Source organism: Cucumis sativus, chromosome 3, assembly GCF_000004075.3.
Source record: "Cucumis sativus cultivar 9930 chromosome 3, Cucumber_9930_V3, whole genome shotgun sequence".
Classification (NCBI taxonomy): domain Eukaryota; kingdom Viridiplantae; phylum Streptophyta; class Magnoliopsida; order Cucurbitales; family Cucurbitaceae; genus Cucumis; species Cucumis sativus.
In genome coordinates, this window is record NC_026657.2 from 7400600 (window position 1) to 7427769 (window position 27170).

The 27170-nt window shown below is 30.3% G+C and overlaps 2 protein-coding genes and 1 long non-coding RNA gene across 8 annotated transcripts; 2 read left to right on the forward strand and 1 right to left on the reverse strand.

The window, feature by feature from the left end:
- Window positions 1–667: 667 nt before the first annotated feature.
- Window positions 668–13157, forward strand: LOC101211637 (putative recombination initiation defects 3). Of its 4 annotated transcripts, none has more exons than XR_004214935.1 (13): window positions 668–874; window positions 1437–1587; window positions 1900–2053; window positions 2215–2349; window positions 2648–2700; window positions 2812–3006; window positions 3225–3290; window positions 3383–3432; window positions 3914–4067; window positions 4234–4333; window positions 5325–5439; window positions 7928–7976; window positions 12836–13157. XR_004214935.1 is itself a non-coding variant. In XM_004134277.3 (12 exons), exons 1-11 carry the CDS (start codon window positions 810–812, stop codon window positions 5435–5437), a joined length of 1236 nt encoding a protein of 411 aa, XP_004134325.2. In that variant the 5' UTR covers window positions 668–809; the 3' UTR covers window positions 5438–5439; window positions 7928–8794. The 4 variants fall into 4 exon arrangements, 1 of the variants encoding a protein (XP_004134325.2); XR_004214936.1 differs by having other exon boundaries at window positions 4237–4333; XM_004134277.3 differs by lacking the exon at window positions 12836–13157 and having other exon boundaries at window positions 7928–8794.
- LOC116402523 lies at window positions 5489–7928 on the reverse strand. Of its 2 annotated transcripts, XR_004214939.1 has the most exons (3): window positions 7465–7928; window positions 6481–7377; window positions 5489–5942 (listed from the first exon to the last, which is right to left on the reverse strand). It is a non-coding gene; the product is annotated as an uncharacterized LOC116402523 (long non-coding RNA). The 2 variants fall into 2 exon arrangements; XR_004214938.1 differs by having other exon boundaries at window positions 6481–7928.
- Window positions 13158–20880: 7723 nt separating the features above from the next.
- LOC101211871 lies at window positions 20881–26825 on the forward strand. Of its 2 annotated transcripts, none has more exons than XM_031882198.1 (7): window positions 20881–22147; window positions 22244–22448; window positions 22904–22971; window positions 23057–24611; window positions 24723–24979; window positions 25379–25568; window positions 25697–26825. In XM_031882198.1, exons 2-7 carry the CDS (start codon window positions 22298–22300, stop codon window positions 26263–26265), a joined length of 2790 nt encoding a protein of 929 aa, XP_031738058.1. In that variant the 5' UTR covers window positions 20881–22147; window positions 22244–22297; the 3' UTR covers window positions 26266–26825. The 2 variants fall into 2 exon arrangements, with proteins under 2 accessions (XP_031738058.1, XP_011650753.1); XM_011652451.2 differs by having other exon boundaries at window positions 20889–22147; window positions 25694–26825.
- The last annotated feature ends 345 nt before the right edge of the window (window positions 26826–27170 follow it).

Consider the following 27170-nt stretch of genomic DNA (forward strand, 5'->3'; position numbering starts at 1 on the left):
GAAAGTTCAACAATTAAATTCACTTATTCCTTTAAAAAATTTCTGAAGATTAAAAAAATATATTTTAAATAGGGATTTTGTCAAGATAAACTATTTACAAAATTTATTATACTTCATTCTTTTGTGAATATAAATATTATCAAATATTCTATTTTTTATAATTTATCTTTTAAAAGTTTATGGCTGATTTATATATATAAAAAATCATGAACTAAATGCACTCCTCATTGTTTAGAACTAATAACACTCATCATTTAGAAGTTCTGATTTTAGAACTTGAGAAAATAAATCAGCCACAAAATGTGATATATTAGAATGAGTAATTATAATTAGTGACAATTTTAGAATACTAATTCAGTATATAGGAACATTCTAAAAGAATTGAAAATATAGTAAAATCATAGTCTTCTATCAATACACTTTTATGGTCTATAGTATTTGACACATTTGACTGTATTTGTAATTTTAGAAAAATATTACCATAATACTTAAAATCCAATTGGTATATTTACGAGTATCAATTATTCATCCGGCCTATAGGCTACCTAATTTGTAATGGGCCGTTAATTCGGCCCAAGACCGGAAACACGTTTGCCGTTTCCCGCCATTGCTCAGTTCTCTTCTTACTACTTATTCCCATATTTTGTCATTTGAGCTTTAACAACCTTCAAGCTTGGAAATCCTTCTCATTTCAATACTGCAAAACGATTGTTGGTTGCGATCGATCCACAACCATTCTTCCATAGCTCGATCGACCAGTCGAAGAGTTTTTGGCTTCACAGTTCTCGCTCAAAGAGTGTTTCTATCAAATGCGGCTGAAGATAAACAAGGCCTGTGATCTCAGTTCTATCTCCGTTCTTCCTCCTCAGTCCAGGCATGAATCTGTTCTTAATTATTTTTAGCGTCATATTCTGTTTGAATTGCAAGAGTTCATGGAGAACAATGCGCAAAGAGGTTTAGGTTGCAATGCTGTTCGTATTCAGTAGCTTGACAATTTCTTAACAAAAATGTTTCATGTTGTTTATTGTGTTATTCGTTTTGAAAGATATGGATTTCCTTTTCATCTTAGCTGCGTTTTTTATGATACGGAAGGAGTTTGCTGTCCCCGAGCTTTTAAGAGATTGATATTTTAAATATTTCTTACTGACAGAGACTTCGAAACTGATATTTACACGCATCTTAGTTTGATTCGTTCTATATTTTTATCGATACATTATTCAGTTACTTTAAGTTTGGATAAAAAGAACAGATGAGTAAGAACATGAGGTTTTCAGACTATAATCTTATCATGAAATTGCAAGCGAGTACTCTGCAAACTTGATCCAATCTTTTGAGTTTGACGTCATTATTTTCAATTCTGTTCAACGCAAAAATATTCAAGAAATATACGTAAGTTTTTCAATGATGAAAATGTGAATGGTCTTGAAAATCTGTAGAAGGTTAAATGCGTTAACGACTGGGCAGCAAGCATCACAGTTGCGATCACAACCTTCGCAACAATCCTTTTCTCAGGGATTGTCATCTCAGCACGGCATGTATTCTCAACTTTCTCAGAACTCTTTTGACGAAGTCGTGACAAATGAACAGGTCAATCTCGGTTCTTGTCTAGACTCTGGATTTAGGACTTTGTTTGTCCATTAAGAAATTAAGGAAATGACACTAAAATGATCTGGCTCTTTATCATTCAATGCGTATTAGCATTGAAGAAAAAACTTGGAAATGGTTATTTTCATTGTTTAGGAATCACTTATGAATTTTATTTTATTATCTATTTTTTGACGTATAATCTACCAAAAAAAGAAAAGAAAAGAAAAGGAAACTATCTCTTGAGTTCTTAAATCTATTTTTGTTTTCATCTCCTCTTATGAATTAACTTTGATGTACGATTCTTTTTGGCAGAGATTTAGCTCTCAAGACCGAGAAAACTCAATTAAGAAGAATTCCTTTTTTCCTCCTGTAAGTTACTCCAAAGAAGATAGTCAATTGGGAATCTCTAAATCTTCAACCAGTTTAACACAAAAATGGAGACCTAGTCCTCTTCCGGACTCTAAGTGTAAGTTCATTCTCTTGGACTCTAACTATTTCAATAAGTTGGGTTGAATCCGTTACAGCATGGTATAACAGTTTGTGTAGGGTAAGTTGATCAACTGCCATTTCTTACAACCTTGATATCTTTTCTGTGACTTAGTGTCATAATTTAGCTTTCTTTTTCAGGTCAAGTTGGTGAAGAACTTGACCGCCGCCTTGGAACTATAGAAAACTCAGTAAACAAGTTTGGAAAGATCTTGGATTCTCTTCTCAGTGACATCTTACAACTAAACAAAGGAATGAAGCAAGTTTCTCTGGATGGTGAGCTTTGCAATCCCTCAAGCTGAAAAGTAAAATTAGAAGATAAACTATGTATTAGTATTACTGCTTGAAAAACACTTTCTCCATTGGAACCCGATGTGTTTGTTACTGAAGTAGGAAAACGGTGATGAATATGCTTTATTTGAATTTCATTTCCTTCAAAAAGTAGATTAAGATTTCTTAGCTATGAATGTGAAAAGGGGAAAGTGCCCAAATCAGTACAGAATCCCGACCAATTTAAAGCTTGAAGGCCAAAAGTTTATTCAAATAAAATGCTTATTTATTTTTCAAATTGCAGTGGAAAGCATATGGCAAAAGATGCTTATTAACAGTAGCTCGCTGCAATCCATGGTAAAATTGTATTAGATCAATGACATATTTTATTGACCATTAAGTTTCTTTAATTGTAATCGTAATATCTAAATTGTGCATTCGACTAACGAGTACAAATTTCAATGTCAGAACAAAGACCACGATGACATGAAAGCTATCATTGATGGAGGCTTCAAATTGATATCCGATCAACTTAAGAAGGATGCATACCAAGAAAGGTTGCATGAGATTTCGGATTTTCTTTCTTCATTGGAAAAGCAAGTACAAGCTTCTCAACTTAAATTAAAAAATGACTTCATCAGCACATTCACCAAAGAAATGAAGGTAAGTGCATATTGTATCAAATATTTCTATAGCCTATAAATATAGCATTGAATAAAAAAATTGGTATAAATATACGCTAAAAAGGATTTGCCTCCTAACTCCATTACAGTAAGTGTGTGTATTTGTAAAAGTAACCTGCCTTAATTTGTATTCTTGTTTTAATATCTCATCTCAAGTAAATGAAACATTGCAGTCACGTGTTCTTTGTTAACTTGTAGGCAATGATCTGTACCTTGAAGAACCCCTTGCAGAAATTTCCACCTCACTCTATTCAATCTCCCGAGGTTCAGTTTTTTACTAAATATCTATCATATGTCTAAGGCACTTGTTACGTCCTGAACTATTTCTCATGGAAGCCTTTAATTGCAAATGTCAGAGTAATGCTTGTTTGGATGTTCCAAAGCAGAAGCAACGTCGATGTAAAATGTATGAATCTCAGTTTTCATTTCATAATAACTAGCTTGATTCCTTGTGTTTCTATGCATTCCATACGCAGAAAGATATCATATCTTAATGCATGAATTACTGATAAGATAATGGTGACCGGGTTTAGATTGAATTGATGCATTCCAATCTGCGAGTTCAACTTTCCCTTCAAATGCACAAAATGTAAACCTTCATTGCAGTTTATGACATCTAGTAACCTACAAAAGCTCAATGGTTTCTTCCATTCCCCTATATTTTATGGCTCTGAGATAATACAGTCTTGAAGTTCTCAAGGGAATTATGACATTATATTTCATAAAATACAATCATATTGCATAGAGAGGCGAGGAGGAAAGAATTTTCCATTTGTCAACAATGTGATCTTAATGTGGCATGAAATTAATGAACTATGAAACTATACTTATTTGTTCTTTGTTGCTTAGCATCTTAAGTGAACTTACTTTTTTCCACTTTATACCAGTCAATCTGCGGCTCCAAATGTTTGCACTCAAGCAACTGGAGTACAAAAGGAGGAAGTAGGAATGTGGAAATCAGTAAAAGTGGGAAAGGCGTTTTGCACTAGTAGTGTGGTGAAAAGGGATGATCCAAATAAAGTAATTCCATTTTCTGAACAGGTAGCTATTTAAATTTTATTATTTTTCCTGCCATCACACTACCATTTATTGCGGAAATTGTGTAATTGCATTTTTTAAAGCCAATATTAAGCTATTCCTTGATTATTGAATCCGAAATTTACACATTATTCTATGAAGCAAATAAAGATTTCAACTTGAATATTAGCAGCAGTGCCTGGTGCTAGAAAGGGAATATAGAGTTATTGTTGATTCCGATGAGGAGATTGAAAGAAGTTTCTCCTGCTTAATTGAAGAGAAGAAAACAGGTGATTCCTGCAAAATAAAGACATTTCTAGATAATATAAATTGTGTGAATTTAAATACGCCAATCATATCTTCTTCACATGCAAATAGAGTAGCATGTAACTCATATGAGCAATGAACAAGACGGAACAAAGAAATAATGACGTGATGTAACTATTAGAAGGAAAAAAAAAATAATGTATGGCTCGGCTGACCTCCATAAAATATTATTATTTGTTATTTTATAGTTATTCTATTCATTTCAAGTGCTCAGAACCTTGTCCTTAGAAGGATAAGATTCTGATTTTTGGTAGAGTAGGTTATATAAGATTTGAGTCTATTTTAGATTAGTCTAACCGAAGTTAACTTCATTTTTAGATTCAATAAAACCACCCACAGTGCTCAGCACCATCTGACTGCTAAAAAGGAGAGAAGAAGCTTCACCATTTATTGAGGCAGTCAGACGTAGTTAAGATGTGTCTGGGTTTTTGCAACTGTATATATGTTGAACACGAGTTCAGGGCAAGTTTGTCTCCCTTAGATATTGGAAACTGGTGCAGGAGGATTAGAGTAAAATAGAGTATGGTGTTGAAATTCACGATGGATCAGGATTCGGATTAGATTTTACTTTCCAAATCTTTATATATGGAGACATCGTCTTCTAGTAACTTCTTTTTTAGTACAATATATCTCGAGGTAACTTTTTTTTTTAAAGTATAATTGGAGTAGGAGTATTTGAATAGAGTTTTCTCCCTGGTTAATAAGCTACAAATTCAAGTTTTAGTGGAGATAGTATTCTAGTGAGCAAAAGCAACGAGCCATTCTAAAAGCACATGAAAAAAATGCGTTCCTACGAATGCTAGTAGTATGAGGAGAGAAAACCTTTCAAATGAAATTTTATTTTTCAGTAGTTCCGTTCACTAGCACAATTCGACGTGCTTTATTTCGCATGCAAATCGGTCTGCGTTGTGTACTGAATTTTAGTATATTGATGTTATTTATATTAACATGTAGGAAAAGATGTACATTACTATTCCATAGAAGAGGCCAAGAAAGAAACTTCCAGAATTTTAAGGAAAGCAAGAAGGCAGAAAAGAAAATACAGCAATCTTATAATTATTAATTGAAGGTACATTTCTGCTCCTTAAATACCACTGATTTTTCGGTCACTGATTTTATATTCTGAAAATTATTGATTCATGTGTACTGTGTAAGGAATCTTTAGAATTAAGTTCTGACAATCTTTTGTTCTAGCGAAGGCGCAAAACAGAAAATAAAACTAGAGAGAGAGGAAAAGGGGAAAGGGAAAGGGAAATGGGAGAACCAGCCATTTGTGGGGAAATTAGGGATGAGAATTTGATGTCTTAAAGAAATATTTGACAATCAAGGTTGTCATTAATACAATAAAAAATAATAAAGCCTGAAATAAAAACATACATTTGAAATCAGCTCTAATTTGCAAGTCAAATAAAATATGAAATTATCCTGAATGAAACGTTCTAAAATTTGTAGAAGTATTTTAATAAAGCTCTGTTCATTCGTATCATCTTTCACCGTAAAATAAGACGAGAGGAAAATGAGAGAATATTTGTAAGTGATGAGGAGAAGCAACCCTCTTGTTAAAAATAACACCTACAGGAAAGAATAGTAATCACCAATCACCATTAAGTATGCATGCAAGAGTAATCCCAAAATCTAAGAGAAGCTCACACTCTTTGCTCCAAAAGGATCTGATTTTTTCCTAATCATGATATAGCCTAGAAATGTGCTTCCTCGTTTCATCCAAATTTCAAAGAGACTTGAAATTATTCATTTCCAAAAAGCCTACATTGTTTTTGAAGCGAAAGCGCTAAATAATGTCCCATCAAAACAAAGGACTAACATCATTTAGAAATCCTGACATATATTAAATTGAAAAACCAGAATCATAGTCTAAGAGTGAAAACAGAACGTCCCGAAAGCCAACTGACCCATGTTCTGGAAAAAAAGAACGATGGAGAAAGATAATTATTCAATATATAACTTTTTGTTTTATTCTTCCAAAATCAAAGTCCAAAAAGGGAAAGAGAAAAAATCTAGATTTAGAATGTAAGCCTCTATATAAAGCGAGCAGGCGGGAAGAATAATGGGCATTGAAAGATTAAATTCAAGATACTAAAATGAGACTTACATGGATAGGATTTCCTGGAATCGTTAACACCACATTCCTTTATTTTGATATCTATAGAGTATAGATAATACATTTGTAGCATGGAAGATTGCTTTTTGATGCACAACGTGAAAATTTGTCTTGTAGTTTTTTTATCTCTTGTGTGGAAATATTCTCTGGTACTTTAAACTGCGTCTATCCAAGCCGTACTATGACCTTACAACCTTTTAAAAGAGACTGACCTCTAAGAAAAGGGCATTTCAGCCTACTCAAAATTACGTGCACTTTTTGTCTGGTTGAAAGAAATTAGATTCTAATAAGAAAACTCCTACGTGAAGATGAAGACTGCCGGTGTATGAATAGACCTTTTAGGTATAGGTTTAAAACGTGAGATAGAATCAAACTGATCCTATCCTTATAGCACTCAGAGTTTAACTAAATTCTAAAAGTTAGCTCGAGCCATAACAATTCGGTTTTTTTGTTTGAAAATTACATTTATAAACTCTACTTCTACATGAATTTATTTGTTTTACTTTTTATCTTTTAGCACTGTTTTTTAAAACCAAGCCAAAAGAAAAAGATAGGTTTTGTTTTTGGAATCTGACAAAGAAGTTTCTAGGTCGAAAAGATAAAATGATAGTAAAGAAATTTTGTAGTAATAAAAAAATAAAAAGCTTTCAATTGAATATATTGTTTGACTTGGTATTTTTACTTGTTCATCCGCCTATTCTAGAGATTGAAACTTAGGAAGTGCATTGTAATTAGAAAACAAATGTAATTGTTTATAACTGAAAAGCCATAAATCAGCGTTGTAAGAAAACATATGTATCAGCCTTAGTAGGAGTCCATCTTCTTGTCTTCTCCAGATAGTAACTTCTTTTCGATTTGTTACATTCGAAAACCACTCTACCAAGATAACTTGCAGGAAAAAAGAGATGGCATTAATCTTAAATCTTACTTTTTCAGTGCAAAAAGACCCTATCATGAATGAAGGTTCAAACAAACCTTTATTCTGTACATGTTCCCATCATAATGATTTTTGATTCGAGACAATACCTCCAAATTAGACACCGCCATGGTGAGAAATGATTGAAGGGTTTTTGTTATAGAATAGTTGGGGAAAGAATATTCCTTTATTTTCCCAGTTTGTGGCTACAAGAGATTTGATCTTGTGCTATACTTGGCTATATATATATATCATCTTTTACCTCACGACAAAATCTGTATCGTTTATGTATACATGTACGAGTAAGTTCATAACTTCTACCAAGTAACCGGAGGTAACTGGCATGTACTCCTTTTTTTCACGATTAGATATTCAACTTTTCATACCATATTTGTTGCACTATAAAAAACTTCGATTTAGAATTACAGCACATCCTTATATCAAATCTAAGAAAGTAAATGCAAGATCACTGAACAGCTGTATTTTTTTTCCTTTTTCCCTTTTCCTACCCTTCTTTTGCAGGTGCAAGATGGGTCAGCACGATCAGTATGTAAAGAAGCCTTTCTTCTAGGTAATTGGATCCCTTATCTTGCATTTGAATATAAATGCCCACTTTTGCATGCTGTCCATTATGCTTATCCTGAGCCTTCTTGCTTTTTCGTACATCCTCCTTTTTTTTTCTTTTCCACTGCTCAAATATCCCTCCATATCTTTTCTTCCTTTTCCTTTCCCCCCTCTCCCACTTTGGAATCTGGACCACTAACACACCACTTTCACTCAAAAGATGAGCATAACTCTAACTTACTCTTCACATAAAAAAGACCCTTTTGTGTTAGGGAAGGCTCTTTTGTAGGACATTAAAATAAGTTTGAGCCATTCCCATTCTTAGCTTTTCTTTAAAATGAAGCAAAGCTAGTAGATATATCGGTTCCTCTTAACATTGTAATGTTCCCTTTTTGTTGTGGGTTTTTGGGAATGGTGGGGTTTGAATGATGAAGCCCATTACCAACTTTTCTTTTCTTTTCTTTTCTTTCTTCTTTCCCTTTGGAAAGTCCACGTTTCACTGAATTTAACAAAGCCCACAAACCAGATATTGTTGTCTGCCAGTCCAACCAAGTCCCACATGGATGTTCTGTTTTATCAATACCCTGTTTTCTGGACCATGATTTGGGAATCACGGGTTATTTTACAACCCATAAACTTCCCAATTTTTGTCCACACTCAAATTTCTGTTAGGTATTCTTTGAAAATTGCGATTCTAAAAAATGGCATATGGTTCAGAAAAGTGTAGAGTATTGAATTTCAATATATACACACTGTGAACATGATTTGAGCCATGTGATATAAAATAAAGTCGGGAGCGGCATGAGCGTTGTTTAACATTTAAAAGAAAATTGAAAAGAAAAGAAAAGGAAAGAGAATCCGATTTTATATTAAAAAATATTATTTTCTTCTCGATTGGAGCGGGTCTTGGAACTCTATTTCCACGTTCCTCCGAAGTCCAAACCTTCCAAAGATTCCATTGTTTTCTGATACTGAAATAAACTACAGGTTGTTTTTTAACGTGATTTTTCATATGATTTTGAATTGCTAATTATATGTTTTCCATTTATTTAAAATAAGATAAAAGTGATTTTAATTATTCTTAAATTGCTCTCCTACTCGTCATTTAGTTATTAATTTTAAAAGAATTTGATTGCTGAACTAAAAATAATAATGACATTTACATAACGTCATTAAGCCTTATACTGTGTTTTTATTTTAGGTTTGTTGGTAGAATATAAAGTTCCGAAAATTTGAATTTTAACTTGTAAGGTTATAAAACATTTAATTGAAAGTGAGAATTGAACTATAAACCTTTAAGATAATAAGTCAAATTATCTTTATATGGACATTTTTTAAAAAATGTTTTCTAGAATTGTTATAACCATTAGTATTAAGATTGTATGTTTTATTTTTTTTAATAAAAGGTCAAACGTTTGATTTCCTGTTTTATAGTGTCAAAGTTGGTAATAATTTTTTTATAAAAAAAATAGATGTTTGATATACAATAAATATTTAACTACTTCTTGAATATGGACAACTCTGTTAAAAAATTATTTAATCTACATGGTAGTTCTATTAATGACATGGGATTGATAAAGATATATTAAATTAAACGACGCAATTGAAAATTTTTATAATTTAATATTTCAATGAACCCCAACACCCAAAATACAAAGATAGATGTTATGGTGTGACTAAAATTACGTTTACCGATGTATTGATAATGTTTACTTCTTTTTTATGAAAACAAAAATAGTTTTTTTTTACAGGTGGAAGAAATTGTTTTTCTTTAATGAAAATTTATTAAAAACATTTTTAAAAAATAAAAAAATATAGCAAAATCCATCCAACTTTGGTTAGTCAATTTGTGTGTGTTTTTTTTTTCTAACAAATTTTCAATTTATTTAAACATTTTTTTATATATTTTTTAAGAATTAAAATTTATTTATTTAACAATTTATATATTTTTTTAAAGAATTAAAATTTTATTATTTAGCCGAGTTGGGGAAGGAAATTGCATTTCCTTTCAGATTCGATAGCATTTAATTTTATGCTATCTTAAGGATGAATTATTGTATGAGGGTCTACAGTGTGACTTAGGCTTTATTTATTGCTTGATAGTAGATTCTATGATAAATAAATATGAACTACCATTGTGTCGAATACTATTTAATATTTAACACTTCCTCTTATTCACCAAAATGAGTTTAGTAAGAGGTAATTAACATAATTTTTCATCCTATTATAAAGGTGGGAAGTTAAATTCCATCTTCAATAACTATTTTACAAAAGAATAAATCTTCTCTTTCAACCATGAAAATATGTATGTTTTGAGAACCTTTTTAGATTTCAAAATCCAACTAAAAGAACCAGATCTTATAAAAAGAAAACTGAAAATTTATAACTAAGGATGGAATGGATCTTAAATTGGAGTGATATTCATGAGATTTTGTTGTCCATAAATTAGAAAAGGATTGAATTTGTTCGTTATTTTTTCTTTTCAAGAATTCAAAAGTATCTATTATCAATATCGATGGTTTTCTTAGATAGGACTGTAGGTTTTAAAATCGAAAAAATGTTTTTTATTTCATATTTTAGAAGTTTTGTCTTAGAATATATTTAAAGGATAAATATTGCAGGTATGGTATAGATTTATAAATCACCCACAGTAATTTTTTACTCTAAGCTTAGTTTTATGACATTTTGAGTGTTTAATTTGACCCATCGACTTTAGAAATCAATGTTAAATAACTCAATTTAAATAGTGTTTACATATTTATTAAAGACTTTATTTTATTTCTCATATGCACATTCATAAAAAAAAAGTCACCTTACAATTCTTCACTTCAAACAAAAGTTTTCTAACTCCAACTTTTTAACTTTAGAATTTTTAATTCAACTCAACCTCTACCCTACTTTAAATTTACATCCTCACATTTGTCCAACAAACCCTTCCCTTTGTTATGTACATAATAGGCCACTTCATTATATTTTATGACACTTTGATTTATGCTTTGCATGATATGAAAATTTTGTTTTTATACATTTATGTGGGTTTAATAAAGGATCAAAAAGGGGAACCAATGCCAGCATGGCAGCATAGTTATCTGACTGACTATCTCTTGATCCTCCTTTTTCTTCCACAAAAATCTAAACTGCCAGCATAAATATTTCTTAATCTAAATGGATAGACCAAGAATCCAACTACACTTGAAACCGTGTAAAGAAGATTCTCCATAAATTTATATTTTAGGCACAAATGATTAGCTTAGTAGAATATTCGGTAATTAGAACTGTTTTATTTTTCAATTTATTTATTATTGTTTTTTCCCTTCTGTGTTTCCTAATCCCCCCTTGATATATATGTTGTCTTATTAGGGGAATTCTCCTAAAGTACGATAGAGATTATTGGACAAACTTCTTTCTTCACATTCTTAATTTTCTTTATTAGGTGATGCCTACCATGAAACATCTAACCAATCTGATGCCTACTCATTAGCCACCTTATAATTTCTGGTTTTTTTTTTTTTTTCTAATGATGAAATTTGAAAGCTACCTCCACAAGAATGCCTTTCTTTCTTTCACCCCACAAGAAAAGAGAAGAAAAAAAAACTTTTTTTTTCCTCTCTTTTTTAAATATTAAATGACAGAAGTCTTTTCAAATAACTATATTAGAGATAACATATTGAATTAAATTTTTGTGTTTTTGTGAAATCGAAAGTGCTATTAATTAAATATTTTATTGCAATTTTTTAAGTACTTTGTGGCATGCCTAATAGCTTAAACTATAAGTAAGGTTAAGTTGACTTTAATAATTAAATATTACAGAAGCTATTAATTTTATATCATCTATAATTATTTGATTTTCTATATAGACAAACTTTAAAAAAGAAGTTGATCTTCTATAATTTGAAGCCAATTATAAATTTGAGTATTAGGCTAGTTATTCTTTAAATTAAAATCAATACATTAGCAGTTTGAAATCTATTTTTCAGCTAAATGATCCATTAAATACTGAAACATATAAATGAAAATTAAAAGTCTCACCTTATAAGTTTACGATGGAGAATAGGGTGTGAGGGATTTTAGATGAAATTGAAACGAAAATCACACGGGCGTATGTTTGAAGTGGATGATAATGTCATACAATTATAAGAATATCTCAAGGTTATTTGTTTTCTTAGTAAATTGGTAAAATTTTGGATGAAACCAAAAGCAAAGTTATGAGTGTATATATCCAAAGTGGAGAGTAACACTATTGTTGTGGATATATCTAGAGAAATTTTGGATGTATCTAGAGATTTGTTGTGTCATGAATGAGTGTTTTTTTTTTCCTTCTTTTAAATATTAGTTTAGATATTGATGTTAGAGTTGAAACTTTAGATAGAAAATTGGTCACTGATAGAGGATCGGAGTTGTCTGTTGGAGATAGAAAAGTTTGTCTGCCTAATTGATCAAGCTATTTTAATCAAGGATTAAATCTTACTTCATCGACTAAATTAACTAGCAAGACATTAATAATGATAAATAAATAAAATACAATAAACTTTTGTTAGAAAAAAAATCTCTTTTAACAAATGAATCCAAAAAAACGATACATATTTTCTAAAGTAGGATAGATATAGGTGAGGTACTAGTTATAATAAAAGGCAATAAAAGAACAAAAATTAGTGAGCCATCCAATTGTGGGGCTAACATGTATCCATCCATAACGTATGATAGAGATATTCAACATTAGACATCAAGTCTTTATTTAGCTGACCAAACCCAAAATCATCACTACATAATAAAGTGAAGTCCTAGTTTCCATATATTTATTATTATATATTATTATTATTTGGTATATATAAATAATATATCATATTGTCCTCTTTCTATTGATAGGGTTTGGCTTGAACGTTCCATAATGTAATATCAAAATCTTTCATTAATGGGGAACCCAATGCCTTGACGCAAGTGCCTACCCACCCACCCCACATAAAAGAAAAAAGGTTAGGCTCTCTCAGCTGTATCCATGAGATCCTAAGCTTCATTATTTTCTGCTTCTCTCTGCATTTTCTCAAAGGAATATTTTAGAATTTCTTTTATGGATTTTGCTTTTGAAATATACTGTTTGTTCTTTCTTTCTTCTTTTTCCCCCAACTTTGAATACATAAAGAAACATAGGAGATAAGTTTAGGTGAGTTTTGATTATTTGGAAAAACTACCTTTCTTGTCCTATTTTTAAAAACATGTATGTTTGTTTTCCGAATTTTCAAAACATAACTTTTTCATCAATGAATTTTTTAGATTTAGTGTATTTCGTTGATTTTTTTTTTTTGAGAAAATGTGTCTTTTTAATTCTTAAGATTTTAAGAATAGGTTTAAAAGGTTTCTAATGTATTTGTAGGTTATTTTTATAATTACATGAAATTTGAGAAGAGATATTTTTTACTTATTTTTAATTAAAAATTAAAAAATTGCAACTTTTATGCCTATTTTATGCACTAAAAATTTACCTTTGAAAGCAATCCACATGTTTTTTTTTTTTTTTTTTGATAAAATAAAACTAAAAAAAAAGTATGTTTTTTAAATTGAGAAACCAAATGCACATATTTTTCAGAATTCATTGGCTAAAACATTAATTTTCTTAATTTTTTTTAATAGATTTCAAAGTTTCTAAAGAGGTTGTAATACTTTAGTTTTCTTGTTAAATTCCACTAAAATTTGAAACTTATTGGACGTTACTTTTCTTGTATTTTCCTTTTTTAATTTTATCTGAATAGCAAAAGTTTTCTTTTCTTTTTTTTTCTTTTCAAAAAATTATTTTAAATAAAAAAATTATTAAAAATATATAGAAATATAACAAGATATTTTACTATTATAAAACAACCTAAAATTATAACTATAGCGATATTTAAAATTTTCAATTATTCTCAACTTTTAAATTTGTCTAATTTGTTCTCATACCTTGGAAGATTCTATAAAACTCTTCAATGGTAAATTTTATATTGGGTAGGTATTGGTTTCTAACTCCGAACTTGTGTGAAATAGTCAATCTAATATTGTATATAATTAATTTATTAAATAATAGCTTTAGGTGAACTATTAGACTAATGACAGAGTCTATTAAACAAAAATTTAAAAGTTCAAGCTTTGTTGTAATTTATCTAAAAAAACAAACACAATACTAAAAAGACACCGTTGAAAAACTTTATGAACCAAACATATAATTTAATTTAATTGGAAGAATACATTTTTTTTCCAATTTTATAGTAATTAATTTTACTTTAACCTAATCCTTAGAATTTCAGGTGCAGCGTTAATTGAATTCGGTACGGTATGGAAAAAGAATCCTAAATTTTAACTTTTCCCAAAATAGTTACATGGGAGAATTTCATAAAATAAAACAAAATCTAAAACTAAAAAAAAAAATAAAAAAATAAAAAAAATAAAAAGTTTAAAAGAAGTTATTTTAAAAAACAAACAAATAAATGAATTGAACCCCGGAGTGTCGGCTGAAGTGACATAATTGGAGTCTTCCTTCCCTTTGCATAAAAAACTAAAACACCAAATTTATTTAACTTATTTTAGAAAAATAATTATAAATAAGAGAAAAAAAAGAAGACTCTTTCTGATGCTTCCAATGTACCTAACATGACAATCTAATCCCAACCAACAAACTAATCAAACGCTACAGACGTATGCTTTAGTTTGAATGGCTAATCATTTTTGTTTTTTCTTGCTTTATTATTTCTTCATAATTAATCACAATGTAAGAGATTAAACAATTATTGCTTTTTTTCTTTTATTGTCCCATCAACTTAGTTATTGAAAAAAGTAAATTGTTAGGAAAATTTTAAGATCGAGAAATCGTAAGTATGAAACATTTTAAAATTTAGTAACAATAGAGCATTATCTAATATATATTGTAATTTGACACTTCAAAATTAGTATTCAAATATAAAAACGAGAATATGTGGGACACATGTCCTCTAACCCTTTAATAAATCCACGTTTGGATATAACAATATTTTTAAAAAATTATAAATATGGGAAAACTGTTTGATAACTCATATGGTCTATAACTGTTTATTGATAAATTTTGATAAATTTACAAGTTTTTAAAATGTTGTTATATACTTAATTATTTTGAATCTAATTGCTAAATTTAGAGTTATTCCATTTATGCAATAACAATCATCTAATTGCTAAATTTAGAGTTATTCCATTTATGCAATAACAATCATCTTTCATCAATATTTTTAACTTTAATGAATTTGAAAATGTTGAAAATTTTGTTGAAAATAAAAAAATTGGTAAAATATAAACCCGCAATAGCAAAATCGTTGTGTGTAAATCTTTTTTTCTTTGACTTTAATTATATTTTGTTTTTTTGTGTAAATTGTGTGTACCTTTTTATTATATTTGAATTGACCTCCTTTATGTTCACAAAGGGATTGACTACATTTCCATAAAAATTGCCATCCTAACAAAACTTAAGATTGTCAATAATTAAAATGTAACCTACAGAACGTTTATTAAGTCATTTGCTTACTTTATTTCATTCGATATTGATATTTTAAACTTTGATATCTATTAATAAAAAAAATATTATTATTAAATAAAGAGAAACAAGAATAGGTTAATTGTTCACCGAGATTTTTTCTTTCTTTTTAAATCTTTACCAAACATAAATCTTGTAATTTCCCTAATTTTCTTTACTGTTCTTACAATTAATTATCTTCTAGGGCAAGCAACAAGTAAAGAGCAGCATTGCCCCTTTGTTGGCATGCAAAGTTCTCTCTTTATTGTTTGGTATTTGGGGTTGGGGCCCTCTTCTCTATTATTATTATTATTATTATTAATTATTTATTATTATTATCATCATCATCACCATTATTTTCTTGTTTTTCTTTTCCTTTTTCACCCTAGTAATTGAAACAGAGGATTCCATCATTCCATCTCTCTTCTTGCTGTTTGGATTAATGTGGGTTTTTTTCAAAAGGAAAAACATCCTCTTGTTTTTATTTCTTAAAATATATATATATATTAATTTTAATATAAATCAATTTTAAAAGTCAAACGCGTGATAATGATAATAATAATAATTATTATATAGTATACTATTTTTTTTTAAGTAAAAAAAAAGGAGGGAGGGGGGAGGGAATGTATGTATGAGCAAAGCATGTAGTCCGTTTATTTATTCTACTTTTTTTAAAAAGATTTAGAGAAATATTCTCTCTTATTTTCAAATCCTACATAATTGAAGGGAAATTTCTTCTCTCTTAATTAATTAGGGTAGAAATTATAATTCCCACCATTCAACACAGATTTTTTTTTATTATTATTGTTTTTTATAATTTGATTTGATACGAGAGATCGATCACTTTTAAAATCATAAGAAGTTTTAAATATGTTTAAATTTAATTTGTCATTTTTTTCTTTATCTCAATTCATCTTTAAAATTAAAATATTGGGTGAATTGGTGCAAAATAATATATATGTAAATACTATTTAATTAGTCTCTAAATTGATGTGTATGTTTATTTTGGTTCCTTGATTTTAAAGATATTTTTCGTCTAATAACATTTTTAGTAGTTGTAGTATTATTAAATTTCACCTAATATTATTTTTCTTGTGTATATTACTTGAAATTATGCTAAAAAAAAGCATGTAGTTAATTTATTTAGGTTATATCACATCCAATGGTTTTTTGGAAGGACAATCCAATTAATTGGATGTGACTTTTATATATATATGTATAGCTTCTTTACAATCTATACTATTTCCTATATGTAATTTTTTTTTTTCAAATATCAAGCATCAAAAGTCAAGTTTTAAGAATTATTTCCCAATTTTTAAATGAGATATTTTTAAAAATAGCACAATATTAAAATTATTTAAGAAAATTCATCCAATTCTCTACTACCTATTTGAAAATTTTGTTATATTTTTGGAAATAATTTAATTTATCTTTTTAAATTTTGATTTGTATTTTAGAAAATGATTTATAAAATAGACAATACAAAATAAAACTTGCAGGTGGGTATAGAATTTGTAAGTTTAATATTTTTCAAATATTAAAAACCAAATTCAATCCTCCTATTCTATAAGCTCAAAAGATTAGTTATTAAAAAGAAGATATAATAAATTTAATTTCCTCCCTATGGCTAATGATCAATGAGAAGAGAGTAATCCCTATTCCCTATCAATTAGAAATTTGTCAAATTGTTATAATGAACCAAATAAACGTCCACAATAGTAAATGACTTATAAATGAGAGATTTGACTTTTAAATACATTTCTATGCATGTTTTTTTTTTTTAAGTATAAACAAAGTTGGAGATTTGATTCAAAAACTATTTTATTCATATTAATTGAATTAAGCTCTTGTTAGAGACATTTTTGGATAATAATTGGTAAATAGTTCTTTTAAATAGGTTGAAGAGTTTAATTATCCACGATGATTTAAGTTTGTTCTTCGATGTTAGATAATTACACTCTTTGAATGGATGGTTGTTTGCTTTGGGCTTGAGACTCTATTTTACATAAATGTATCAAATATTATGATAGAGTTTGATTACTTGAAGGTCATCAATTTACTAAGTAATACTGTCATGACTTAATTAGTGAAGTCTCCTTTTGTATCGAGGAGGCTAAAGATAGAGTCAAAAAGTTGGATGTTGTCTCCTTTCTCATGTTTTTTGTTGTTAGAATGTTACGATGAGTTGTGTTGTACATTCGAGAGTCTTCAATTATTTTTTTCTTTATCCTGAATGGATTTCTTTGATTGAATTGTGTGATATTCTTGTGTAATTTGTTTGGTTTGGTTTCTTTTAAAATTTACAAAGTATGATGCAAAAAAGAAGGCTAAAATCTCGTTAAAATAGCAAGTTAAAAATAATAAAAGCAGTTGATTTTTTTTATATTTAATATAACAAAACAATATTAGACAATGGTACAAATAAGTTGTTGAGATTATAACTAATTTTCCTAATTTTTCTCATCAAATTGAAAGTTTTATTAATTTGAGACTCAACTATTTTTGTTGAACTAAATTCATTTAGCACAATTTTAAGTAGTTAATTAATATAGACTTATAGTAACCTATTGCTTCAATAAATACTTATTTTGAGGAAAAAATACAAAATGAAAACAAAATAATTGATGCTTTGTCTGTTCTAACCGGTCGATTAATTTTAAAATAATATATTTTTAATTACTTCATATTTTCTTAATGTTTTATTTATGATTCTAAGTCAAACACCATTTCGATTAGGATAATGTAATATTATAATCTAAAGTTTTGTTATATTTTATAAATATTTTAAACATATTTTATTATACATTTTATACATATTTATATCAAATTAAAAAAAATAGTGATTTTCTTTTTTAAAAATAATAATAACAAAGGAGAGTTGTGTGTTGAGAACTTTATTCTTTATATATGTGAAGCGTGAAAATCAAACCGATGATTCTTTAATATAACAATACAAAATGTTAATTTATTAATAATTGATGATCATGTCAAAGCAAATTTTTAACTCAATGTAATTAACCTGATCTTTTCTTGAGAAAGTTTGAATTATCTAATTCAATTGATGCACTAAAAAAAATCCCAATTCTCTCATTCAACTAGTTTTTTTATAATAGTGATAAAAACACTCTTATTCAAAAAAACAACATTGGTAAAAGAGTAAGATTTCAGGTTCTTTTCCACATCCATTGCTTGTTTTCATCCATTACTAAAATTTATACCATTTAAATCCTTCCATTTTACCTACTAAGGAATTTATTATTAATAATAATTAATTGTTTAGAAAAATTTTGTTTTTATTTCATAAATTTAACTAAAAATTCAACAATCATACTAACCAAATGTGCAAATCATCCTACAAAAATTTATTTAGAATTATTATATTTATATTATAAAAAGTGTATGATATAATTTTGATGAAATTTAAAAAGAAAGGTGTTTGAGAAAAAAAGGTGTTTGAGAAGTTCAAAGTTTCAAAACTCATACTCCATATAAGATATATGCATTACTCTCTTATAGTCATTTAATTTTGAGATTGAACCTCGAACTATCAAAATTAACACATAGTATCATAGCTTAATAAACGCAAACAAGTATCCAATCCAAGATAAGTAAACTTAAATAGGCACTTATATGAGTTGTTTCTCTTATTGTCAATTGATTTTAAAATATAACCTCATACCATCAAACATAATTATTTGATGCGAAAATGAATCTCTTGTTTTATGTGAATATTATATTTATCAAATTACATACCATCAGTTTGACAATTAATTTATTACTTCATTGTCATTGTTATTATCTGTAAACCTAAGGGATTGCGTTACCAGATCATGCCACGTCACCATGCGGGTCATGCCCCCTCACTTTTCTTCATTCTTTTTATATTTTATTTTGCCATATGATATCCCAATTTATATTCTTTATACATTTGAAAGACTAATTTAATGGGTTTTTAAGTTTAGAAAAAAATATTTGAAAAGTGTAAATAATCTGTTTTTTTCCTTTCAAATTTTGATGATTTTAATTAATGCATATTACCGATAAAAGAAATATGTATATAATTAAAAAAAAACCAAGAATCTCCATCCCCTTTCCCAATTTTTATTATTTATTTTGTATTAAAAACAAAAATTTCACTAACTATAAATTTTGGGTCAAACTCTTACTTAATGGTTAGGTGTCCAAATGTTAGATTTGTATTCCTTAAATGGTAAATTTTGGTTTTGATTTCAAAATATTACATTATTTTAATTTGATATTTGTTTGTTATAAATTATAATTCTGTAATTTACCATTTTAATCTAAAATATTCAATAAATACTAAGTGTAGATGTTTATTATTAATTTAAACGATAAACACAATTGACATTGTTACAATTCAACTTCAAATCAGTTTAAATTAATTAACAAATATTAAGATAATTATTGAAGTGTGTATTTTTTAGTGAAAAATAATAACACTTTCAAACTCAAAAATTACAAAGAAACCAATCTCAACCTTTAATGACTAAAAATGCCATGTTTTGAGATATATGAATTAAGAAAGAAGAGTGTAAAAATCATTTTCACGTGTAAAAGCCAAATTCTCAAATGTCTACTAGGATTAAAATTCGACCTCAATGTTACATAATTGTTACTAATGTTTCAATTTGAGTATTCCTCTTTTACAATTACTGTGAGTTTAACAATGAGTTTGGTTTTAACATCTCTAAAAGTTTAAAAATCTAATTGATTTAAGAGATAGACTTTTACCATTTATCAAAATGAAAACTAAACTCACAGACGTAAGAAAGTAATTTTACAAAAATGAATAATTCATAAAACTTAGTTTTCACTTTTTTGGTTAGATGAATTGTTATAAATAGGGACAAGATTTGAAACTATTTATAAAATATATCATTCAACAACAGAAAATTAAATGAGATAGGAGAGAATTTGATGATTTTAAATAATTTTAATTTTTTTTTGTTATATTTAAAAAACCCTTTTACCTATAATAATTGATGAGAAATCTAACATCTATAAGAAAACAAAATTAAACTACTTTTTTTTTTTTATGTCCAACTAAATTCACTTAAAAAAAATACTTTATCAAACTAAAAGTAAAAATAAATACATACAAATTTATAAGAAAATCTACCTAAATAATAAAACAGTTCAAAATTTAAGTAGTTATAACATTTATAAATAGAATACGAAATTTTACTATATATTGATTTATTATTTTATATTCAAACACACACATATATATATTTATTTAATTATATAGAACAATAACACAAGAAGTAGTCTAGTAATAATAAAAAACTTAATAAATTATAGATATAATTAGGATTAGCAAAATTCCATTTACATTAAATAAAGAAAGAAGAAAAAAAGAAGTCGTGGGATTTCTCTAAAAAAAATAAAATAAAAAACAAAATCGTGGGGTATCGTAAGGACTAAAGAGAAGGAAATAAAAAAAAGAAAAGGAATTTAGAATGTAATTTGTCAGCTGAAAAACCCCCAAGTTATCCATTTCTCCAATGCTTTTGCTTCCCAACAATGGCTTCCAAGAGGAAGCGAGAGAGAGAAGAGAGAAATGGGTATGGCGAAGAGCTTGATTCTGTATCCGAACGTGGCCATTTCAAAGAATGAAAAACAGAGGAGCAATGGCAATGGCAATGGCAATGGCTGCAGCCCTAACTTTTCTTCCATAGAAAGCTCGCTTGCTGTGGGTGGTGGGCCCTCCTTCTCCAACCACAACTGTCATCTATTTCTTCCACTTTCACCCAACACCCATCACCATTTTTTTTTCTTTCCCTTTTCTCTTTCTCTTTCTCTTTCCTTTTCTCTCTTTCACCTCACCATTGTCAATTCTTCCTCCTTCCTTTTTTTTTTTGTTTTTTTTTTCTCTCCCTCTTTTTCCATGTCTTTAATGGCGGCCAATATGCGAATTCTACGCCAAAAGCTAAAGGGTCGGTGTTAGATAAGCATCCGGTTCTCATTTTTATTGGTTGTCAAGAGAGACGCCTACATTTTTAAAAGCTTTGTTGTTGTTTCTGTTCTTCGTCCGGTCGGTGGAATTCATGAAATTTTTGGACATGGGGAGAGAGAGAATGGGATTTGTTTGTGTGTTCTAAACTGGAGCATGATGTTTTGGAATTTCTATGATGGATTTGGTGTGAAGTTTGGTCTCCAGTCTATTTGGTTTAGTTCCTAGCGATTGGAGTTTTATTTAGGGTGTCTAATCGCATTTTGTTAAGGCCTTTTGAATCAGTTCGAGATAGAAGACGATTTGTGGAATTGTGATGAGTTTGAATCGAAACTGAAACAGAAATCGTGAAATTGGAATTGTACTGACTCTGAGAATTTGGGGTTTAATGGTTTTGATCAATTTCTGATGAGAAGAAATTGAGGAAAAGCAATTATGAACCACTTGCGATCATGATTTTTCTTTCTTTTGGGGGGAGGAGATAATGGTCCCTCACTTGTCTTTTCTTTCACGTTAATTCCGAATCTCTCGATATTCTAAGATTTTGATGAATTTCTGTGCACGTCATAACGCTCTGATTTGATACCTTGCCATCGGAAGAAGCTGTGATCGAATTTGGCTTTGTTTCTTCCGATTTATCATCTGAATTCCATGTCTGTTCTTCGCTACGCTGGATTTCTAAGGCTCTGTACTGGAGGTTAGTCTGTCCGTGAATTTTCCGAGAAAAAGAAAGCTAGAAATTCGGTTTGTAATCATTTCTAAGAGTTGTTTTCTTCTTCATTCTTGTCATCAGAGTTCATGCAGCCGTATTAGAGAATAAAATTTTGGACGGAATTTTTTTAAGTAAATGGCGAAGAAGTCCAAGAGAATTACGGTTCGTTATGAGAAAGATCAGTCAGGATGTATGTGGGGTTTGATTAGTTTATTTGATTTTCGCCATGGCCGCACCTCCAGGAAGTTATTAGCCGACAAGAAGCATCCGAGTAGGCAAACTGTTGGTAAGAATGTTATTTTTTATACAGATTTCTCATAGATCTATAGATTTTTGTTCTCTCTTTGAGTTTAATTTCATTACGTTTGACCTGCAAGTTCTTGATGACAAAATTTCTTTGGAGAATCATCATATCTTGAGTTTCTGTTATTGGACAATTTTAGTTTCTCTTTCTCCTGTCTTTTTCCCTGCACCCTGTGTAGAATCTTTGAATGTGCGAAATTGCACAATACACTCATGAACAACTAACCCCTGGACTTGTGAATTTGTTGCAATTAAACGCTATCGTTATAATTTTTGTTATTGGTTGAGTTTAATTGAAATAATCTTAAGAATTCCAGGGTGATTTAGGGTTTAGGGTTTAATAATTGTAACAACTTATCTGATTAGACAACGTGCATGGTATTTTATTGGAAATGCATTATCAGTTGGTTATGAAGGTTCTTATCTCTTCTTCTGCAGTTACAGGAAATTCAAGAAACAAGTTTGAGATTTTGGCTAATCTGGATGAAGATTGTAGTTCTACTCTGGTAAGTTTTTCCCATTTAAATCCTTCTTTGCCGGAGTGGAAGTATGATTTATGTTCTAATTGATTCGATGTTTTGCATATTTCAGGACAGTGAAGAACGTAAGAGATTGGACATTGGAAAGCCAAGTGTAAAGAAACTCATAGAAGAGGAAATGTTCAATGAGCAGGACTCAAGGAAGATCGAATGCGAACAACCAGGCCACTTAAAGACGTCGGAATCGAAAAAAACGAAGAAAAGTCGCAAAAAAAGTCGTGACATTGATGCCGATTCCTTTAATTCTTCTGAGTATTCAAAGGGACAAAGTGTTGATAATCTTCCTGTTGATGCGATGTTAAAGGAGATCTACAGTCAGATCCATCGGAAGAGCACAAGTGAAATGAAATTTGACCCAGACGACAATGCAGATATGCAATCGAACGAGTACATTGCTGATTTAGAGCAAAAAGTGGTTGATGCGATTAAGGAATATTTAGGCCAGAAGTTTAATATTGGGAAAGATTTCACTGAAATTCAGAAAGTTCAACATTCAAGAGAGATCATGGAAGCTCTTCAGATTCCCCATTCTGACGACGAGCTGTTTTTAGAACTTGCACAAAACCCAAACTCCGTGTTGTTGAAGTACATTAGAAGTTTGCATGACGTGTCAACAGAAAGAGGTGAGGAACCCAAGTCACACGAGTTCAGTGAAGTTAGGCAGTCCGAGGAGCTTGTTGATCATAAACAACGATTATTTTTCAGGAGAAAAGTCAAGCATCGGGGTAGAAACTTATCAAGAGGGGATGAAAATTCTGACAAGTCGAGTAAAATTGTAATCCTGAAGCCAGGGCCAAAAGGTTTGTTGAATTCTGAGGCCGACACCATTCGTCCATCAGTCCAAGATCCTACTGCTAATGATAAAAGGAAAGTGCTGAATGAGAGGGTCAGTTCTAACTTTTTTCTTTCTGAAATCAAGAGGAAGTTTAAATATGCTATGGGAAAAGATCACCACGAACTCTCTGCTAATGGTTCAGATAGATTTCCTAGTGATCATCACTCTGAGAGGGAGAATGAAAAGGGTGTCATTAAAGAAAATGGTGCAAGAAATTCTACTAGTAAGGACCACTTTTTTATTGAAAGAATTTCCAGACCTTCCTCTGATGGCACGAGAGGAGAGAAGGCTGGAAAACTCAAAAGCTTGGAAATAAATCAAGATTTGGGAAATATTTATAACAATAGAAGAAGCCCTTCTAATATTTATGTCGAGGCGAAGAAACATCTTTCTGAGATGCTTAGCAGTGGGGATGAAAGTGTAGATTTTTTAAGGGGACATGTCCCTAAGACCCTAGGACGAATTCTCTCTCTTCCTGAGTATAATTTTTCTCCCACTAGAAGGGACTGCAAGCTCAGCCCAGTAACTTCAGAGAAGAGAATTTCTTCTAGTAGCAGACTTTTAAGTGTTAATGAAAGAATGCCATCGTTCAAGGGCGAAAGTAATGATATACCAATCAGTCCAGGAAAATCTCCGTTGTGCATTTCTGACAATACCCCCAATTCTGTGCAGCCTCCAATTGACGATAACCACAATATTAACAGGGATCTAGTCGATCAAAGTATAAGAGAAGAAGCCGTGAGTGCTAGTACTAATGGAATGATTTCTGAAGGTATGTATATCTGAATAGTCAAATTAATGTGGGGTTGGCCTAAATTTTAATTGGTTTGGCTATTCATTAGTTTTATTTATTAATCATTCATGTTCAATAATATACTTGCAGGTGATATTGAGTCCCTAAAAGTAAATGAAATTGCAGTTCATGAGGAGAGAAGTTTTTTGGAGGCTCCCTCTGAATCAATTGAATCTTCTCTTTCCAGAGAAGATCAGAATGGTGAAATGCCTGATGCATGCAATGATACAAGTGTTTCTGATGTTCCATCTGACCCAGTTGCCTCTCCCCCTATCGGAGAAGACCATAATGATGAAATGCCTGATATGCTCGTTGATGAACCTTCGATAAACTTGCCTCAAGATCAAGTAATATATCTTCTAACTTGTGTTTATATCTCTCACTATCTCTCTTTCCATAAGTTGGCTTAAGATACATCTCATGATGAAAACCCATCTGCAAGATACCCAAGGTGTATTGATAACTGATAAGCTTGCTTCTGATGTAGAAATCTACGATAAAATTAACTTCCCCCGTCTGATGAAAATGTCAAATCGCAAGTTTTTCCAAAATTTGATGCTCAAATGTTCTAGAAGTAGTTGTACTTCTTAATATCTAGTGGAAATGTTAAATGGCATGTTTTTCCATAATTTATGCACACATATATGTTCTAGGCTCAATACGTTGTGAAATGTAGTTTCCTACAGTACTAAATATGTGTTCTGTGTTTACTAAACCGTTTTCCTTAAATTGTTCCGTTTGTTTAGGGCTTGTCTGAAGATAACCAATCACCTCCATCTCCCTCGGAATCCCCTTCTACATCGTTTACTCCTGGAAAGGGTGTTGGAGATTTAGACGGCGGTTCTGATGTTCCCGAGCGGCCAAGCCCTGTTTCAGTTCTTGAGCCACTATTTGTAGATGATAACATGAGCCCAGTGCATGTCATTTCTCGGCCTGGTAGGCATTAAGAACAGCCACGGAGTTTATCCGTGAATTTTGTGTTTCGTTTGGATCTATTTTACTAGTAAGTAACGGTATTGACGATAGACATTCCCCTGGCTAATATCAGTTTATTCTATCAGCAGGCTTACCAATACAACCAGTTCATATTGAATTTGATGATCGTGAACCTGTGGAAAGCGATAAAGCTAACATTCCAAAATCGTTGAAGAAAGATAAGGAAGTGATTTTTGACTATGTAAAGACAGTGTTGTCAGCATCAGGCCTTACCTGGAATCAGATCTGTGTAAGGTGGCTTTCTTCAGAACAGCTTCTTGACTTGTTACTAATCGAGGAGGTAGATCTTTTCCCGAACCAGCTATGCTCCGACCAGAAGCTCCTCTTTGACTGTATTAATGAAGTACTTGCTGACGTCTGTCAAAACTTTCCCCCATGGTTCTCGTTTGTAAAACCTTGTTTACGATCGGACTATCTCGTTGAGGTTTGTGAAGGAGTATATTGGCATCTTCTTCCAATGCCACAACCTCTTACATTGGACCACCTTGTCACGAAGGACATGAACAGAACCAGAACATGGATAAACATTCATTCTGATGCTGAATCTATTGGTACCGAGACATGTGATGCCATATTCGACGATTTGGTGGACGATACGATATTAAGCTGCGTATGTGATAGTTCAGATGACTTGTAAAGAATTGGAGTTAGTCTTCATCCGGCAAAATAATCAAAACTTGGGAGGACCTCTTTTTGATGAACTATAATATGACCGAGCTGTTGCTAACATGGTCTCCTGAGATATGTGTAGATATCAACCAAAATCTTATTAGTTCCATAGCATGGCTTTTCTAGCCTTCCCAACTCGTTCTAGTCGTCAAACTAATGCCTTCAACAGAGAAGGTTTAAGATTTCTGTCGTCGTGAAAACAGTCATGTTCGTTTTTTACAGCTGACTAAAATCGACTTTGGGTCTGTGCGATGTTTGCACAGTTGCGGTACTGGAGGTGGCACCCTCCTTTGTAGATCTTGTAGAGTTTGGTGTGTTGTATCAGTCGAGGAAATCGATATCGTGTGGTTTGATTCATTGATTTTTTTTTCCTTCTCTTTTCTGTTCACTTGTTAGCGTCGTTTACTTTCGCTTTGCTACTGTATTATTTGCAAAGATTATGACAAACTGTGAATTTTGGTTGTGAGAGTTGCTTCCTTTTTTCTTCTTATAAATATGTAATAAAGGCTTTTCCCCTATTGATCTCCTCATGCTTTTAAGAACAAAAATGTAATGCCTTAACTTCACTTTTCCCTTTTTTCTACTAGTTTTTTTGTTCTTTTTATTTATTTTAAAAATGAATTCTTAATCTATACTTAAACTAGTCTGTAGTTTGGTTATTTTAAAAGTTTTAGATGACTTAGATCGGTTTAGTTTAATCACTTTTCTTGTTGGTTCAGTTTAATTACTTTTCTCGTTTTTAACTCACCAAAGCAAAAAAATTATATTAATTCACTTCGAATGAGTACAGAGGTAATCCACACTAACTTTGAAGGTAACAAAATAATTTTAAAATTACTCTTCCATTTAATTTATTCATCGGTTTTTTGGTTA